At 46.0% G+C, this 17827-nt stretch overlaps 2 protein-coding genes across 2 annotated transcripts in view; one reads left to right on the top strand and one right to left on the bottom strand.

Annotated features, from left to right (window-relative positions):
- Positions 1-6125, bottom strand: part of LOC311229715 (X-linked retinitis pigmentosa GTPase regulator-like) — a gene marked incomplete at both ends in the record, with an annotated part of 59732 nt that extends 53607 nt beyond the window's left edge. The window contains one exon of the mRNA XM_084315790.1: positions 6116-6125. Within this exon, the coding sequence (XP_084171916.1) occupies positions 6116-6125 (10 nt within the window). The remainder of the gene's footprint in view (positions 1-6115) is intronic.
- A 381-nt stretch (positions 6126-6506) lies between these two features.
- The window catches only part of LOC311229714 (dynein regulatory complex protein 11-like), a gene marked incomplete at both ends in the record, with an annotated part of 151851 nt that continues 140530 nt past the window's right edge, over positions 6507-17827 (top strand). The window contains 3 exons of the mRNA XM_084315789.1: positions 6507-6631; positions 9894-10091; positions 15060-15387. Coding sequence (XP_084171915.1) covers positions 6507-6631; positions 9894-10091; positions 15060-15387 — 651 coding nt within the window. The remainder of the gene's footprint in view (positions 6632-9893; positions 10092-15059; positions 15388-17827) is intronic.

Raw genomic sequence — 17827 nt, 5'->3', positions numbered from 1 at the left:
TACTTACACTGCTGACCAGTATGACTTACTACCATAGTGTCTTTATACCTGTATCACTGTACATATTAATACTATATCTATATCTGTATATCTCTTACCTACTCTTACTACTTACACTGCTGACCAGTATGACTTACTACCATAGTGTCTTTATACCTGTATCACTGTACATATTAATACTATATCTATATCTGTACATATCTCTTACCTACTCTTACTAGTTACACTGCTGACCAGTATGACTTACTACCATAGTGTCTTTATACCTGTATCACTGTACATATTAATACTATATCTATATATGTCAATATCTCTTACCTACTCTTACTAGTTAATTACACTGCTGGCCAGTATGACTTACTACCATAGTGTCTACAAGATACACTACACCACTAAGGTACCCATGTACATGTCAAAATACTTCCCAAAGGTCAGTGAATACCACGATCACAACACCAGAGGGAGCTCCACAAATCATGTTAAACCCAGATTCGGCTCAAACAAGGGACTAAACACGTTTCGCAATTATGCCAGATCAATGTGGAACGCCCTACCCAAAGCTGTAAAGGAATGTGAATCACTACCCACTTTCAAAACCACTCTCAAAGAGCACCTACGGGAGACTGCAATTCTAAACTGGCCCCTGTAAATGTCCTAACTCAACCCCCTCCAATGTACAGTAAATGACCTAACCCAAGAATACACGAGGCCCCCTTCTTGGAACAAAGTATGTTTTCGTCAATATTCCACTGTACAGTCTTGCTTGTTGTACAGTTGTACAGTTTCCCCCACGACCCGCCCCCCCCACCCACCCCGCCTACCGCCCCCCCCCCCCCGACCCCACCCTCCCAACTTCCTCCAATGTACAGTTTCTAAGTCAAATGCATATACTCTCTTTTTTACTCTTTTTGTATCACAAACAGTACTGTATTTGTAAATCTAGTATGTCATAAATGTATAGATGTAGCAGTACTGTCTATCTGTATGTCATGTATGTCATAAATGTTATGATGAATTGAAAATGGGGGACCCTGATGTAAACAAGACGAAAGTCTTTCTCTGGTCTGCATCCCCTTAAAAATTGTATGTATTGAGCTGTACTGTACTGTACACATTCTGCAATCTGTTAATAAAGTGTTCAATCAATCGATCAATCAGTCTTTATCTGCATCACTGTACATATTAATACTATATATCTATAGACTTGCTACCATAGTGTCTTTATACCTGTATCACTGTACATATTAATACTATATCTATAGACTTACTACCATAGTGTCTTTATACCTGTATCACTGTACATATTAATACTAACGTTACAACTGTACATACCTCTGATTAGCACTAGTATTACTCCGTGGTACTAATGTATATAATGTTACACCCAGTTGAATCACCTGTACATTGCACATTGCTGTTGCACTTTACTGTTAATACATTTGCACTCTTATTTTGAATAAGTTGAATGCCAACTTATTTTCGTTGTACTGTACTTGTACTAATAATGCATGTGAATGTGATCGAATGTGATTTGAATCGAATGATCACAGCGACACACTGCTGCAGCGCGCACGCTGTTTGTTTACACACAACACAACACGTTTTCAATCGGTGTCGTCAGGAGAGAGATTCTCTACATTATGATGATTAATATTGTCTTATTATTATTACCGGGTATCTTCTCGTCCTGGTCTCCGCGTCCATCTCTCTCTGTGTGTGTGTGTAAGCGGCTTTGTAGTGTCGTGTAGTGTTGTGTAGTCGGTGTGTAGTGTAGTGTGTAGTGTAGTGTGTAGTCAAGCAGCTTGTTTTGGTCTGAGACATAACCCGAAAGTAAACAACATTATTCTCCAAGGCTACAGAGCTACTCACCACGTGATCATTAACCCCTTCACTGCCGCGCGGCACAAGATTTGATTGATTGATTGATTGATTGATTGATTGATTGATTGAACATTTTATTAACAGATTGCAGAATGGGTACAGTACAGTACAGCTCAATACACACAATTGTTAAGGGGATGCAGACCAGAGAAAGACTTTCGTCTTGTTTACATCAGGGTCCCCCATTTTCAATTAATCATAACATACACGACATGAATGAATGAATGAATGAAAACTTTATTTAACAGATTGCAGAATGGGTACTGTGACGGGTGGCATTAATGAGAAAGGAGGAGGGGCCTCAATGAGCCAGGTTCCGTTATAGGGGGCTACCTGCGGGAGGAACGTTAGTTGGACGTTTTTTTTTTAATGTGCAAGAATGCGGAAGCGGATGAAGGGGAGTGAGCGGTGGTGGAAGGCGAGCGAGGCAGCGTATGGAGAGCAGGGAGAGTGGAGTCCTCGTGAATGGCCCCGGCCGGTGGAAGACTGTCCAGGGTTTTGGGTGAATCGAGATGGGAGCGAGTGGAATGAGGGCTTGCGTCAGGAGGGACGCGAGTCACCGGGTGCGAGCCCAGTGTCCCCTCGGGGTGTGACGTGTGGAGAGGGAGGTGAGGTGACGGAGGCTTCAGCCAAGGAAAGGGAGACGGATAGTGACAGTATGGAGTGTAGTGAGGGAGAGGGGAGCGGGGGAGAAGGGTGGACGAAGGTGGGGAAGAAGAGTAGGGTAAGTGAGGGGAAGGGGAGTAAGAGGAAGAAGGGGAGGGGAGATAGCTTGAGTGGGTCAGAGGATGAGGGCAGAGGGAAGGATTTTGTAGAAGGGTTGAATGTAGTGGTGCGGTTTGAGGGAGGAGGCGGGGTTAGGGAAATGGAGCCGAGACAGCTGTCAGGAATCATTAAGGCGCAGGTAGGAGAGGTAAGGTATGCAAGGACGTTAGGGGATGGGAACTTGTTTATAGGATGTGTAAGTGTAGTGCAGGTAGAGAAGGCTAGGGAAATGAAGAGCGTTGGAAAAGTGAAGGTCTGTGGAGTGGGGATAGTAGGGGAGAAGAGGGATGGTGGTTGCAAGGGGGTGATTAGTGGAATTCCAATTAGGGTTAGTGAAGGGCAGCTGTTAGGAGAGTTGAGGAGTGACGAACGTAATGGGAAAGTTGAGTGTAGAGAGGATGAAGAGAGGGGCAGAGAAGGTGGTGACAGGGACGGTAGTCGTGCAGTTTGAGGGTGAGGTTAGGCCGAGAGTGGTATTTGTAGGGTTTATGGCGTATAGGGTTAGGGAGTTTGTGCCGAATCCGTTGAGGTGTTACAGGTGTCAGGAGTTTGGTCATATAGCTAAGTTGTGTAGGAAGGGGCAGAGATGTGGTAGATGTAGTGGGGAGCATGAGTATGGGGAGTGTGACCAGGGAGTGGAGCCGAGGTGTTGTAGTTGTGGTGGGAAGCATAGTGTAGCGTATTGGGGTTGTGAGGCGATGAAGCGAGAGGTAGTGGTCCAGCGGGTGAGAAGGGAAGGTAGAATTTCATATGCGGAGGCAGCTAGGAAGGTAGGACAGGGACAGCAGGGCAAGGGAGAGGGGTTTAGAGAAGGGCAGTTGGCAGTGAGGATAGTGCAGGAGGGTCAGGGACAGCAAGAGAGGGCACAGGGTTTTAGGAAAGGGCAGCTGACAGTAGAGGAGGTACAGGAGGAGGAGAGGAGGGTGTGGAGGGGGAAGTTGGATTTAGTGGCCTTTGTGGCAGGGGTAGTGAATACGACGGCGACGGTTAGCAGTAGGACAGAGAGGACTAGGTTGATAGTTTTAGCAGCAGTGGGGCACTTGGGTATGGAGGGGTTGACGGTGGAGGATGTTATAAGGGAGTTGAAGAGGGTGGCTGATCTGGTGGAGTTAGAGAAGGGGGGTGTGAGTGAGCGGGTGGTTCGGAGCCAGGCTACGGGGGGTGATGAAGCATGTATCGTGGAGGGGGACTCAGTCAGGGGGAAGCAGCGTTAGCTGCAATTCAGGGTGGTGGGCGCAGGAGGGGCAGTATGGGAGGTGAAGGGGGCCAGGAGATGGCGGTGTTGTGCAGTTGCGATCGTGTCAAACTAAAGGAAGTGGCGGTAATGCACTCTGTAGGTGCCAACTGCCAATAAATCAGACAAAGAAGAAGAAGAAGAAGGAACGTTAGTTGGAATTGTTTGTTGCGGCCGGTGCAGTGAGGTAGGTGCACACCTCACTCCGGAATGCAGGAACAAGCATTACACGCTAAGATCACTTGCCTGGTTCCCAGCGGGATTGAAAGTAGTCGGTAGGATTATAGGACTTGATTGATTGATTGAAAAGTTTATTAACAGATTGCAGAATGGGTACAGTACAGTACAGCTCAATACATACAATTGTTAAGGGGATGCAGACCAGAGAAAGACTTTCATCTTGTTTACATCAGGGTCCCCCATTTTCAATTCATCATAACATATATGACATACATGACATACAGATAGACAGTACTGCTACATCTATACATTTATGACATATCAGATTTGCAAATACAGTACTGTTTGTGATACAGAAGTGTCCAGAAAAGGAGTGTATATACATTTGGCATAGAAACTGTACATTGGAGGAGGTTGGTTGGGTGGGGTGGGGTTGGGTGGGTTGGGTGAGGGCTGTACATTGGAGGTGGGGGGGGGGGGGGGGGGGGGGGGGGGTTGGGAAGGGGACACACACATTTTACACTGTACATTGGAATATTGACAAAGCCGTACTTGGTCATTTACTGTACAACTAGGTTAGGACATTTGTAGGGGCCAGTTTCGAATTGCAGTCTCACGTAGGTGTTCTTTGAGAGTGTTTTTGAAGGTGGGTAGTGATTCACATTCCTTTACAGCTTTAGGCAGGGCGTTCCACATTGATGTGGCATAATTGCGAAACGTGTTTAGTCCCTTGTTTGAGCCGAATCTGGGTTTTACATGATTTGTGGAGCTCCCTCTGGTGTTGTGATCGTGGTATTCACTGACCTTTGGGAAGTATTTTGACATGTACATGGGTACCTTGGTCGCGTAGTGTATCTTGTAGACCAGGCCCATTGCAAGTTGCTGTACTCTGTCGTCTACTCTAAGCCATCCTAGGTTGTCAAAGTGGGCAGGGGTGAGGTGGGTTCTAGGAGTCAGGTCAAGTAGTAGTCTGACTAGCTTGTTTTGAGATGTTTGTAATTTGTTTTTTAGTGCCTTTGAGGTGCTTTGGTACCATGAGGTGCAAGCATAGTCGTAGTACCCCTGAATGAGTGCTCCTGCTAGAGTCTTCAGGGTATTCTTGTTTACCAGAGAGGAGATCCGGTACAAGAATCGCGTTCGTTGGTTGACTTTTTTTATTACATTGGATGCCATTTTGTCACAGGAAAGATTAGCCTCTAGGATGGAACCCAGGTCGGTAATTTCATCTTTCCTTGTGATAATATTGTCACCCACTGTAACCGAGAAGCCGTCGGTCTTGCTGAGTTTGTTATTTGAACCGAAGAGAATGGACTCTGTTTTGCCCATGTGTAATGATAGTTTGTTGTCGGCGAGCCATATGCAGATTTTGCCTAGTTCCGAGCTGAGGGCTTTTTCAACCTGTAACTTGTTCTTGTCAGAGACCAGCAGGGCTGAGTCGTCCGCAAACAGGAACAAGTTGCAGTCACAAGCTGACGACATGTCATTTGCATAAATTAGGAATAGTAGCGGTCTTAGTATGCTTCCTTGTGGACCACCGACGAACCAGAGCACCAGTGGTCCAGCTGCTCTTGCCATGAAACACTTTTAGTATATATTGTTTGGTAGTTTAATATAATGTCTAATCCGCCCGGGCCAATGGGCCGGTAGACGGGCAAAAAGAATTGGGTCTTGCCCTTGGGCCGGATTAGTTTTCTTTACATGTATGTTTGTTTGTTTATTTGTGTGTCCGTTTCCCCCCCACCATAACACCAACCCATGTACAAGGTACCTCTCTCAGACGTGAACACGGGCAGGCTTAGTGTGCCATTATCATATGGATGCCGTGATTATGCACAGTTTGCACAAGTTGAATCACAGAGTGGTAGGATATCTGTTTACTTCATTGTGAGAAGTTTGACATCCCTTTTTATACAGTTCTTGACGTGGTATTTATTGATGTGTGATAAAGTTTCCTTCATTGTGTGAAGTGCTATTTATTAACAATCGATATCGTATGAAGTGCTATTTATTGACAATTGATCGTATGACATGCTATTTATTGACAATTGATATTACTCTCCTTCATTGTGTGAAGTGTCACCAGGTTGCTGTGAATAAAACCCTGCCCGGTCAAGACTGATTGGGGTTCCTGAGCATGAGGTTGAAGTGGGCTTATAATAATGTTGTCCACTCCTTTTTATGTAATAAATATTATGGTTAAATTAACCTACACTCTTGTGTCTTTCTTAAAGCTAGGAACTTAGCAGGTGTAACATTTGGCGTAGTCAGTAGTCCTAGCTAAGTAAGCATTTATCTTTTCATGGGGGAAGCGGATTACATGTTTTTTTCCTTATTTTTGAGCACGTGAAACGGCAAGAGCAGCGGTGGGCCAGGGCCACGCAGCAGAGAGGATCCAGGGCCATTGTGGTCTTCTCATCAGTTCTCATAGGCCATGGAGCCAGACGCGATGGCGCAGCGCATACAGGAGTTGGAGCAGGAGTTGCAGAGACTGCAGCCAGACGTTCAACCAGGAGCTTCGAGCAGCACTGGGGACAATGTGGAGCCAGCTGCAGAGGCTCAAGGGGGAACACGGTTGGTGTACATCCAGCAGAGTGAAAAGGTACCCAAATTCTCGGGCAATCTGGATAACGCAGACTCGCCTACCCTGGAAGAATGGATTGAACTGATTGAGAACCATATCCAGTTAAAATCGTCTGAAAAAGAAAAAGCTAATTGTGTGTATAACCATTTAGAAGGGGCGGCCCGGGTAGAGGTTAAATATCTTCCCAAACAAGAGAGAGACTGTTGGTGGAATAATTCAGATATTGAGAGAAGTGTATGGATGTTCACACTCTCTAATCTCTCTTCAGCGCAGGTTTTTTAACCGCAAACAACGTGAGGGGGAGTCATTGTTGGACTATTCCCATGCCCTTATGTCCCAAATGGATCAGATTGTTCAAACAGACGCACAGGCTAAGCCTAAGTCCCAAAGAGACCTGCGTGACCAATTTTGTGAGGGGGTCAAGGACCATGGTTTGAGTATAAGATTACGAGACAAAATTTGTGTGAACCCTAATTGGAAAATTAGGGATGTACGGAGGGAGGCTGTTGAGTGGACAGCGCAGTGTGAAAAACGGTCATTTAAAAAGGATAATCACTCCCCTCCATTTTCGAATGAAGTCCAGGCACAAGTGTCCTGCGAGCCAATTGAAAATAAATCAAGTTATTCTGAACTGAAAGCCCTCATTGAGGCTCAACAGAGACAATTGGATGTGCTAATGAAAGCATTGCAGCCCTTCAAACAGGAAGGTGGGGCTCAACCTCCATCTAGATTTAGAAGAGCTCCTGCTCCTGATGGAAAGCCTATCTGTTTTCGGTGTGATCAAAGGGGCCATATAGCACGTTACTGCACTGCAGCTCTCCCAAAAACATCCCAGCCCAAAAAGGGACCAGGCCAAGCAGAGGGACGAGAGCCCACTACTACCGAGCAAAGTCATATAAACCCTGAGACTAAGCTTGATTCAGGACGAAATCCATCTGTTATGTCGACACTTGTGAGTGAATGTCCAGTAGTGGAGGTTAAGATGGGGGAAATTGTGGTTCCATCATTATTGGATACTGGGTCCATGGTCACAACGATGACTGAGAGTTTTTTTAAAGAACATTTTGGTCACCTCACCGATGCTCAGTTACGTGAGTGTGCATGGTTAGATCTTCGGGCAGGAAATGGTCTAGAGCTGCCATACCTGGGTTATTTGGAGTTGGACATCACGATTTTGGGAAAATGTATCACGGGCAGGGGTGTCCTGGTAGTCAGAGATGCAGATGACCCTCAAATGCAGCATAAAAAAAGGTTAACCCCGGGAGTACTGGGTATGAATGTAATCAAAGGGTTTTATCAGGAGTTGTTTGTACAGTCTGGCTCTAGTCTTTTTGAGGATCCTAGAGTGACAGAGGCCCCGGAATGGAGACGAGCCCTTAGACACTGCCAAGTGGAGGAGACCATGGCCAATTCCCCTGAGCCCTTCAGAGTCAGAGTGAGAGGTAAGCGGCCATTTTGTGTAGCTGCCGGTACATTAATAATGGTCCCTGTAACATGTCCTAAGGTCCATTCACAGCAGCACATGGAATTATTGGTGGAGCCATTACGGCCAGGTGAGGGGGTACTTCCAGAAGGGCTGTTGGTTTCACCTGCCCTAGTGACAGCTGAAGCAGGGATAACATATGTACCAATCACTAATGTGGGCTACTCTGATGTTTGGCTAACCCCACGCAGGGTCATCGCTACGGTGAGCATGGTAACTATAGTATCAGAACCAGCTCCTCAGGTTGAGTTTTGCAGGGATGTGATTAACAATGAGTGCACAGCATCTGTGTCCCTTCCAGGAACTGAAGCTGGGGGGGGGCTGACTGGGTTTTGCCTAATTCTTTTGAGGGATTAGATGCATCTGAGCAACAACAAGCGGCAGCTTTGATTAATAAATATAACAGTCTGTTTGCAAAAAGTGAAGCTGATTTGGGCTGTACCAATCTGATTCAGCATGAGATCCCCCTGCTAGATGATGCTCCTGTACGGCAGCCGTACCGTCGCATCATCCCGTCTCAATATGATATGGTGAGGGCCCACATAAAACAACTGCTGGACAGCCAGATCATCAGAGAGAGTTGTAGCCCTTATGCATCACCCATTGTCATGGTACAGAAGAAAGACGGCGGAAACCGAATGTGTGTAGACTATCGTCGTCTCAATGCTAAGACTAGGAAAGATGCGTTCCCTTTGCCACGGATTGAGGAGTCATTAGATGGACTGGTGGGAGCTAAATGGTTTTCAACTCTGGACTTAGCCAGTGGCTACAACCAAGTGGAGGTTGTGGAAAAGGATAGGGCAAAGACGGCATTCTGTACTCCATTCGGTCTATTCGAATTTAATAGGATGTCATTTGGATTGTGCAATGCTCCTAGCACTTTTCAACGCCTTATGGAGCGCATGTTCGGAGATTGCCGTTATCAGTCTGTTTTACTGTACCTTGATGATGTGATTGTGTTCTCTTCCTCTGTTCAGCAGCACATAGAGAGGCTGGAGGAAGTTTTTTCTCGGCTACAGAAGCAGGGGCTCAAGGTAAAGGGTTCTAAATGCCATTTCTTTCAGAGGCAAGTGAAATATCTGGGCCATGTAGTTTCGGCTGAGGGAGTACAAGGTAGCAATTGTGAAGGAGTGGCGGACCCCCACTAATCTGGCCGAGCTCAAATCTTTCCTGGGGTTTGCTAGTTACTATCGGCGCTTTATAGCTGGGTTTGCAAAGATGGCTGCTCCTTTAAATCATGCAGCAGCACAATTGTCCCCAGGCATAAAAAAGGGTAAGACTCCCAGGAAGCCACTGGCCCCGGTCTGGACACCAGAGTGTGAAGAGAATTTTGGCCAGATAAAGACGGCGCTGATCTCTGCACCAGTGTTGGCCTATGCAGATTTTCATAGGCCATTTGTGTTACAGATTGATGCTAGTCATGCGGGGTTGGGGGCAGTACTTTGCCAGGAACATGGAGGGAAGCTCAGGCCTGTCGCTTATGCTAGTAGGGCACTTAAACCTACAGAAAAGAACATGCAGAACTATAGCTCTATGAAACTAGAGTTTCTTGCTCTTAAGTGGGCAGTGTCGGAGAAATTCAGAGGGTATCTGTTAGGGGGTTCCTGCACTGTATATACAGATAACAACCCACTTACCCACCTAGACACAGCTAAACTTGGTGCAGTAGAGCAACGATGGGCAGGCGAGCTGGCTCCATTTAACCTTACTTTAAAATATCGTCCTGGGACTAGGAATGGTAATGCGGATGCCTTGTCTCGCCGGTACAGGGAGCCCAGTACGACTGAGGCCTCAGAGGAGGAAGATGTCTGGGAGGAAGGGCTCTTTGGCATCCAGTCTGACATTTCTGTGCTTCCAGGTTGTTCCAAGGAGAGCCTAGCCGTGTTGCAAGAACAAGATCCAGTTATTGGACCACTGTTGGCCTGTTGGAGAAAAGCCAGGCCACCCGATGCAAAGGAGAGGGAGAGGTTTGGCCAGGGTACCAAGGAGCTTGCACGCCAATGGGGGCGCCTGAGAGAGGAAGGGACAGTGCTGTATCGACAGTGTAAATCTCCTGATGGTGGTAAGGAGATCTATCAGCTTGTACTACCACAGTGTTTACATAAAGATGTGCTCACTCAGCTGCATGATAATCATGGGCATCAGGGGGTGGAGCGGACGTTGCAGCTTGCGCGTTCGCGGTGTTACTGGCCAAATATGTACAGGGATGTCGAGAAATGGTGTCTGCAGTGTGGGAGATGTGTGTTGGCTAAAGCTGTACAGCCAAAAATTAAACCAGTTATGGGCAGTCTACAGGCCTCTAGGCCAGTGGTTCCCAACCTTTTTTGAGTACTGTACCACCAAAGCATTTCAAGCCAACCAAAAGTACCACCTACTACGCAATCAATCGTGGTGATGCCCAGGATGTATAATTAATAAATTAATAGTCTATATATTGTGGCAGACCGGCTGTGTGTGTGTGTGTGTGTGTGTGTGTGTGTGTGTGTAGCTAAGGTGAAACCTGGGAGTGGAAGAAGGAGAGAAGTGATGAGGAGAGATAGAGAAGAGGAGATTTTTGTCTTTGTGACCCAATGCGACAATTAATGTGACACTTAAATCATATATTCAATCATAACTAATCATATAAATTATAATAGCCATTGTTTAAAGACTAAAAAAAAGTTAGTAACTCACCAATTAATGTGACACTTGAGCCTGTCATACAAGCTAAGAACAGTTGTGTCTTTACCTTGAAGAGAGAGATTCAGCTGGTTGAGTTTGCTGAAAATGTCAGAGAGGTTTCCCAGCCGAGCTACCCAGTCTGTGTCGTCGAACATCGCCACAAGGGGGTGTGTGTGCTCAGACAGAAATGCCCTCACTTCATTGCGCAGCTCGAACAGCTGCTCGCTGTAACGTCTTCCCTCGGGATAACCGTCGGTGTGAAGCAGGAGCTGTTTATGTTCTGAGTCTGACCCACCGTCTTCACAAAGTGACTGAAACAGTCTATGATTCAAAGGCCTGGACTGTATGAAGTTGATCACTTTTACGGCATCATTCAAAACATAATTTAACTCTGGACGCCGTCTGTGCACACATGAGCAGTATTTCCAATCCAGCTTGTGTTGAGAGAAAAAATTGTCAATAACGTTAAAAACGTCCAGTCCAGTAGTTCTCCCCGTGAGTTTCTTGCAAAACAGAATGTGCTCGTTCATCTCCAAAGTGTCTTTGTAACGCACAAACGCAATCAGTTGTGCTTCCCCACTGACATCCGTCTATTCATCCAACTGCAAAGCGAACATAATTTATATGCTTTACATTGTTTCTGGATGAACCATCTCGACTCAGCCATTGATCCATAATGATTTTTATCTCAATAAACACCAGCGCTTCAATGAATACCTGACAGCTGACAGACAGTCCGGCGCCGGCGGGCGGGAAGCTGAACTCAGCGCCAATAATAATATAATTATAGCCAGCAAATGATTACTTAATTTGAATGCCCCCAATTTTGGTTACATTATTACAGATTATGCATTATTCATTATGTGGGTACAGTTTTCCTGTACAATTTCTAATAATTTTTTATTTATTTTTTTTTACTTTTCAAAATCTTTTCACGTACCACCTGGGGACCACCCACGTACCACTAGTGGTACGCGTACCACCGGTTGGGAAACACTGCTCTAGGCCACATGAAATCCTGGCTATAGATTTCACCATGTTGGAACTAGCTTCAAATGGAAGAGAAAATGTGCTGGTCTTAACAGATGTGTTTTCCAAATACACCCAGGCCATTCCCACTAAAGATCAGCGGGCCAGTACCGTAGCTGATGTTCTGGTTAAACAGTGGTTTAATTTGTTTGGTCCTCCTGAACGTATCCATTCAGATCAAGGAAGAAACTTTGAGAGTGGGTTGGTCAGGCAGTTATGCAAGGTCTACAAGATTCGCAAGTCTCGTACTACCCCTTACCACCCTCAGGGAAATGGTCAGTGTGAAAGATATAATCGCACATTACATGATTTGTTGCGCACACTGCCCCCAGACCAGAAGAGATATTGGCCGCGGCACCTTCCTCAGTTAACCTATGCCTAGAACACCACCGTGCATCAGTCCACTGGCATGACTCCCTACTTTTTAATGTTTGGCCGGGAGCCCCGACTCCCTGTGGATTTTTTGCTAGGGGAGGGGTTAGAGGAGGCAGAGCAGGGTCTAGAGGACTGGGTAAAGGAGCACCAGGAGTCACTGGAGGGAGCGTATAGCCATGTACGACAGCGCCTGGCTACAAGGAGAGAGTACAGAGATAAGAAACAGGAAGAGCAAGTGAGAGATCCATTTATAGGGGAGGGAGACCTTGTATATGTCCGTAACCATGGGGTGAAGGGTCGTAACAAGATTCAGGATGTCTGGGAACCGACCCCTTACCAGGTGGTACAGTGCCCCGCAGAACGTGGTGTAGTCTACTCCATCACCCCTGCAGTTCAGGATGGTCCGGTACGGCATGTCCACCGGACTGAGATGAGAGGTATGCCCATAGGTGGGTTGAGGCCTGATACAGGCCATGATTTGGGGGAAGAGCAGGAGGAGCAGGGGGATGGAGGAGACAATGGGGTGGAGGATACAGATGTTACATTGACCGAAGGACGGCCGTTGGAGTCATATAGTGAGGGGTCAATGTCAGAATCCGAGCTTGGTCCAGAGGATGATGTGTTGGAAGGAGGGGATGGTGACTTGGAGACAGATTTCCCAGTGGTGGTGGAAGGCCTCAGGAAGTCTAATAGGAGTACTGCAGGCAAACACGATAATCCGTTTAGACTCCCTAAATCTGCAGTTTAAGGTTTTCCCCAAGTAGTAGATTGTATTGGTATATCGTCGGGACGCAGATACATTTGGAGGGGGTGTATGTGACGGGTGGCATTAATGAGAAAGGAGGAGGGGCCTCAATGAGCCAGGTTCCGTTATAGGGGGCTACCTGCGGGAGGAACGTTAGTTGGAATTGTTTGTTGCGGCCGGTGCAGTGAGGTAGGTGCACACCTCACTCCGGAATGCAGGAACAAGCATTACACGCTAAGATCACTTGCCTGGTTCCCAGCGGGATTGAAAGTAGTCGGTAGGATTATAGGACCACCGACGAACCAGAGCACCAGTGGTCCAGCTGCTCTTGCCGTGAAACACTTTTAGTATATATTGTTTGGTAGTTTAATATAATGTCTAATCCGCCCGGGCCAATGGGCCGGTAGATGGGCAAAAAGAATTGGGTCTTGCCCTTGGGCCGGATTCGTTTTCTTTACATGTATGTTTGTTTGTTTATTTGTGTGTCCGTTTCCCCCCCACCATAACACCAACCCATGTACAAGGTACCTCTCTCAGACGTGAACACGGGCAGGCTTAGTGTGCCATTATCATATGGATGCCGTGATTATGCACAGTTTGCACAAGTTGAATCACAGAGTGGTAGGATATCTGTTTACTTCATTGTGAGAAGTTTGACATCCCTTTTTATACAGTTCTTGACGTGGTATTTATTGATGTGTGATAAAGTTTCCTTCATTTTGTGAAGTGCTATTTATTAACAATCGATATCGTATGAAGTGCTATTTATTGACAATTGATCGTATGACATGCTATTTATTGACAATTGATATTACTCTCCTTCATTGTGTGAAGTGTCACCAGGTTGCTGTGAATAAAACCCTGCCCGGTCAAGACTGATTGGGGTTCCTGAGCATGAGGTTGAAGTGGGCTTATAATAATGTTGTCCACTCCTTTTATGTAATAAATATTATGGTTAAATTAACCTACACTCTTGTGTCTTTCTTAAAGCTAAGAACTTAGCGGGTGTAACATATATATTTAGATTCTAGTGTTTATTGTAACCATATTTATTGTAATGTATAATATAACTGATATTCAGGTCATATTACAGACCCTCATCTGCACCTTTGATCACACTGCCTACTTGCTCATATGCTTATATTCAGAGTTAATTATATTGTTTACACTGCCTATTTTTACCTTTCTACTGTACTATAATATTTATTGCCTGTATTTATGTCTTACTATTACCATGCCGGGCAGCGTGTCTTTTACCAACAAACTTGCAGTTCCGTGTTCGGGTTCTGCGATCTGATTGGCCACTGACGTACGCTCTCTCTACGCCCAAACAGCGCGTTACGCTAGTTCTGCCTCTAACCTCTAACAGCCTGCAGCCTGCTAGCATTATCGATTTCATATCAATCGAAATAACGTATTGTTTTCATCTCTCTATATTAACATGATTCCATCAACACAACATAAATGTTCAAAACACGACAAGACAGTTTGCATCACTTCCCACGGTTCTCTGCACTTATTCTACCGGTAGTGCGGTAGTTGTTGCCACGGTATTGGGTCTTTGGGTGACCAGACCACCGCCCCGCGAGCCCCGCAAGACTTATTTCCTGTGCGCCTAAAATTCTACCTGGTCTCGTCCCATGGGGCTCGCAGGACGGTGGTCTGGGGCTCGCGGGACGTGGTCTGGGGCTCGCGGGGCGGTGGTCTGGGGCTCGCAGGACGGTCCACACACCGCTATCAGTGTTCTTCTTCCCCGCCAATGAAGTATTCACCCAAAGACCCAATACCGTGGCAACAACTACCGCACTACCGGTAGAATAAGTGCAGAGAACCGTGGGAAGTGATGCAAACTGTCTTGTCGTGTTTTGAACATTTATGTTATGAAATCGATAATGCTAGCAGGCTGCAGGCTGTTAGAGGTTAGAGGCAGAACTAGCGTAACGCGCTGTTTGGGCGTAGAGAGAGCGTACGTCAGTGGCCAATCAGATCGCAGAACCCGAGCGCGGAACTGCAAGTTTGTTGCCCATACCTGTACCCCCCCCCCCGCCCCCATACTGCTATAATGCCTAAATTCCCCCAAGGGGATCAGTAAAGGAATATCTGATCTCATCTTATCTCTTTCCAGTGCGTACAACAAGCAATGGGCAGAAGCCCAAGTGGAGCTGAGCAGTCTGCTGACTCAGGAGCTCCCTGTCGAGCCCCCTCGTCCAGAAAAGGACCGGGTGGTGTTCGTCCAGCGCGTGGCCACCCTCTACGTACGTTACATTCAAATCTTCCGGCAGCTGGAGGAGGCCTACGACCAGGTGGTCCACCCCCAGAAGAGACGCGTGATCCGGGGGGTCCTGGAGGGCGTGATGGGGAGAGTGCTGGAGCTCAAGCACGAGATGGTGGAGAAAGAGTTCTCGGAGTACCACTACCTGGATGATGTGGTCCAGGATCTGAAACTCACACCTGTGAGTCTCAGCAGTCAATAATAATAATAATACACTTTATTTGTATAGCACCTTTCATACAAGAAGTGCTTCACAGCAGTAAAAAAAAGACATAGGCAAAAATGTGCACAAAATTGGCAGATCAAGAGCAATGCATGTGTGACCCGTGTGATCTCGCTCTGCATTGTGTTTCGATTCGACCCCTGTTAAGGGATCGCCCTGAGTGGGAGTTGAACCCCGGCCTCGCGCGCCGCGGGCGGCATCACAGACCACCGTACCAAGAGGTGAATTCACTTTTTTTTTTTTTTTTTTTGGTCTTTTCGACCTCCATTTTCCTCCGATTTTCTCCCATCCCAATGTTAGTCGTATGCCAATTCCCAGTCCCTTCCTGGTCGCTGCGCACTTACCCCCCACAGTCAGATCATCTGGGAGAGTGGAGGCTACCACGTGCTTCCTCCGACACACGTCCAGCCAATCACCGCTTCTTTTCACCTGGCAGCGCGGATTCTCATTGAGAGGGCATAGCGTGTGGGAGGACCACACTATCCCCCTCAAGTCCAATCCGCGCTTAGCAGGCGCCCCGACCGAACTGTAGGAGTCGCTGTTTACAACGACCCGGACCCACCCCGCCAGCTTCTCCCACCCTCTAATACAGCCAATTGTATTAGTGCAGACGGCCAGCCAAGCTGGTGACAACCCCGGAGCTGTGAGCTGGATTCGAACAGGCGAATCCAGCTCACAGCTCCGGGGCTGGTGACGAACGCAATCTCCGCTCGGCCACCTAACCGCCTGAGGTGAATTCACTTCTAAGTACTGGGTCTGGATGCCTCTGGGGAGTGAGTTTACTTGCAGTACCGCTTAACGTCCACAGCCACTTCACTATACAAGTCCCTCGTGACTGTGGATAGACATGCGGTACCTCCGTTACACATGAAGTGCAGACATAAAACAAGTATACAATGAGCATAAAATAGACAGCAGCAAAATAGACAAATTCAAGGTAAGGCATAGAACATTAAATCACATAGTTTTTCACATTAGGATCTAACATCTTAATAGGCCTCTTTGTTTATGGTTTAATTATCACTGATAGGCCTACTCATAATATAGACAATTACATTAAAAAAAAATTTAATTATGTTTTTGGTAGATTTTTATTTGTTTGTACTACCGGGCAGTCCGGTAGAGGGAGAGAGAGAGGAAGAACGGGAGACAGAGCGGGGGGAAGACATTCGGCAAAGGACGCCGGGTCCGGGATTTGAACCCCAGTCAGCCGCTTTGCGATGCAGTGCGTTACATGGGTCGCCACTTGGGTGCACAACAATTAACATTTTTAATAAAAGAGTAAAATATAATAGACAAGAGTAAAATAGTGCAGTGCAATAAAATAGTTAGTAAAATAGAATAGACAGAATAAAATAATGCAATAGTGCAGTGCCCACGCTTTACAGAACAGTTTAAACAATTACAATTACTGTTTAAACAGTTTAAAACCCAGTCTTTCATAGTTTAAAACCTGATCTACTTACAGTATTTCCTCCTGTTTGATACCCACACAGTTTAAAACCTGACAGTCTTTCTTGCTTGATACCCACACAGCCCAAAACCTGACAGTCTTTCCTCCTGTTTGATACCAGATAGTCTCCTGTTTGATACCCACACAGTTTAACAATCAACATAAATATTTAATTTAATTTAAACCTTTATTTAAACTCGAAAGGCAACTGAGGTTTCCCTCATTTACAGTCACGTCGAGTGTACATACAGAAATAAGCAAAGAAAAGGGCATATAAAATCACACAGCACATAAAATCATAACAATAAGACAACACGGCGAGTAAGGATAAAAGTAGTAAGGATAACAAATCTATTAAAACACATACAACTTGATTGACAAAGGTTGGAGATCAAGGTTTTAAACTCTGCACCAGAGGGGAGAATCTCAAGCTTTAAGGACTGTTGGAGTTCATTCCATGAGCTAGGGGCATCATAGCAAAATGCATATTTACCCTGTTTACGAGCAAACTGGACCTTAAGGACCAGCCAGTCACTAGAATGGGATCCATAGGTACCAACATTCCATTCCAATAATGATTTTGTATAAGGAGGTAGCTTACCAAAAATGGCCTTAAAAATGAACAAATACCAGTGTTTTTTTGCGCCTCTCCATCAGAGAGGACCAACCAACCTTCTTATAAAGGACACAGGGATGAGTGTTGTATCTATCATTATCTGTATGTCATGTATGTCATATATGTTATGATGAATTGAAAATGGGGGACCCTGATGTAAACAAGACGAAAGCCTTTCTCTGGTCTGCATCCCCTTAACAATTGTATTGTACCCATTCTGCAATCTGTTAATACAATTTTAAATCAATCAATCAATTAGTGATGAATCTGAGGGCAGAATAATATACAGAGTCCAGGGATTTAAATATCATAAAGGTGCTGTCTTGGGG

This window comes from Notolepis coatsorum, assembly GCF_963971535.1.
Source record: "Notolepis coatsorum genome assembly, chromosome: 6".
Lineage (NCBI taxonomy): Eukaryota > Metazoa > Chordata > Actinopteri > Aulopiformes > Paralepididae > Notolepis > Notolepis coatsorum.
This window is presented reverse-complemented; position numbering and strand designations above follow the sequence as displayed.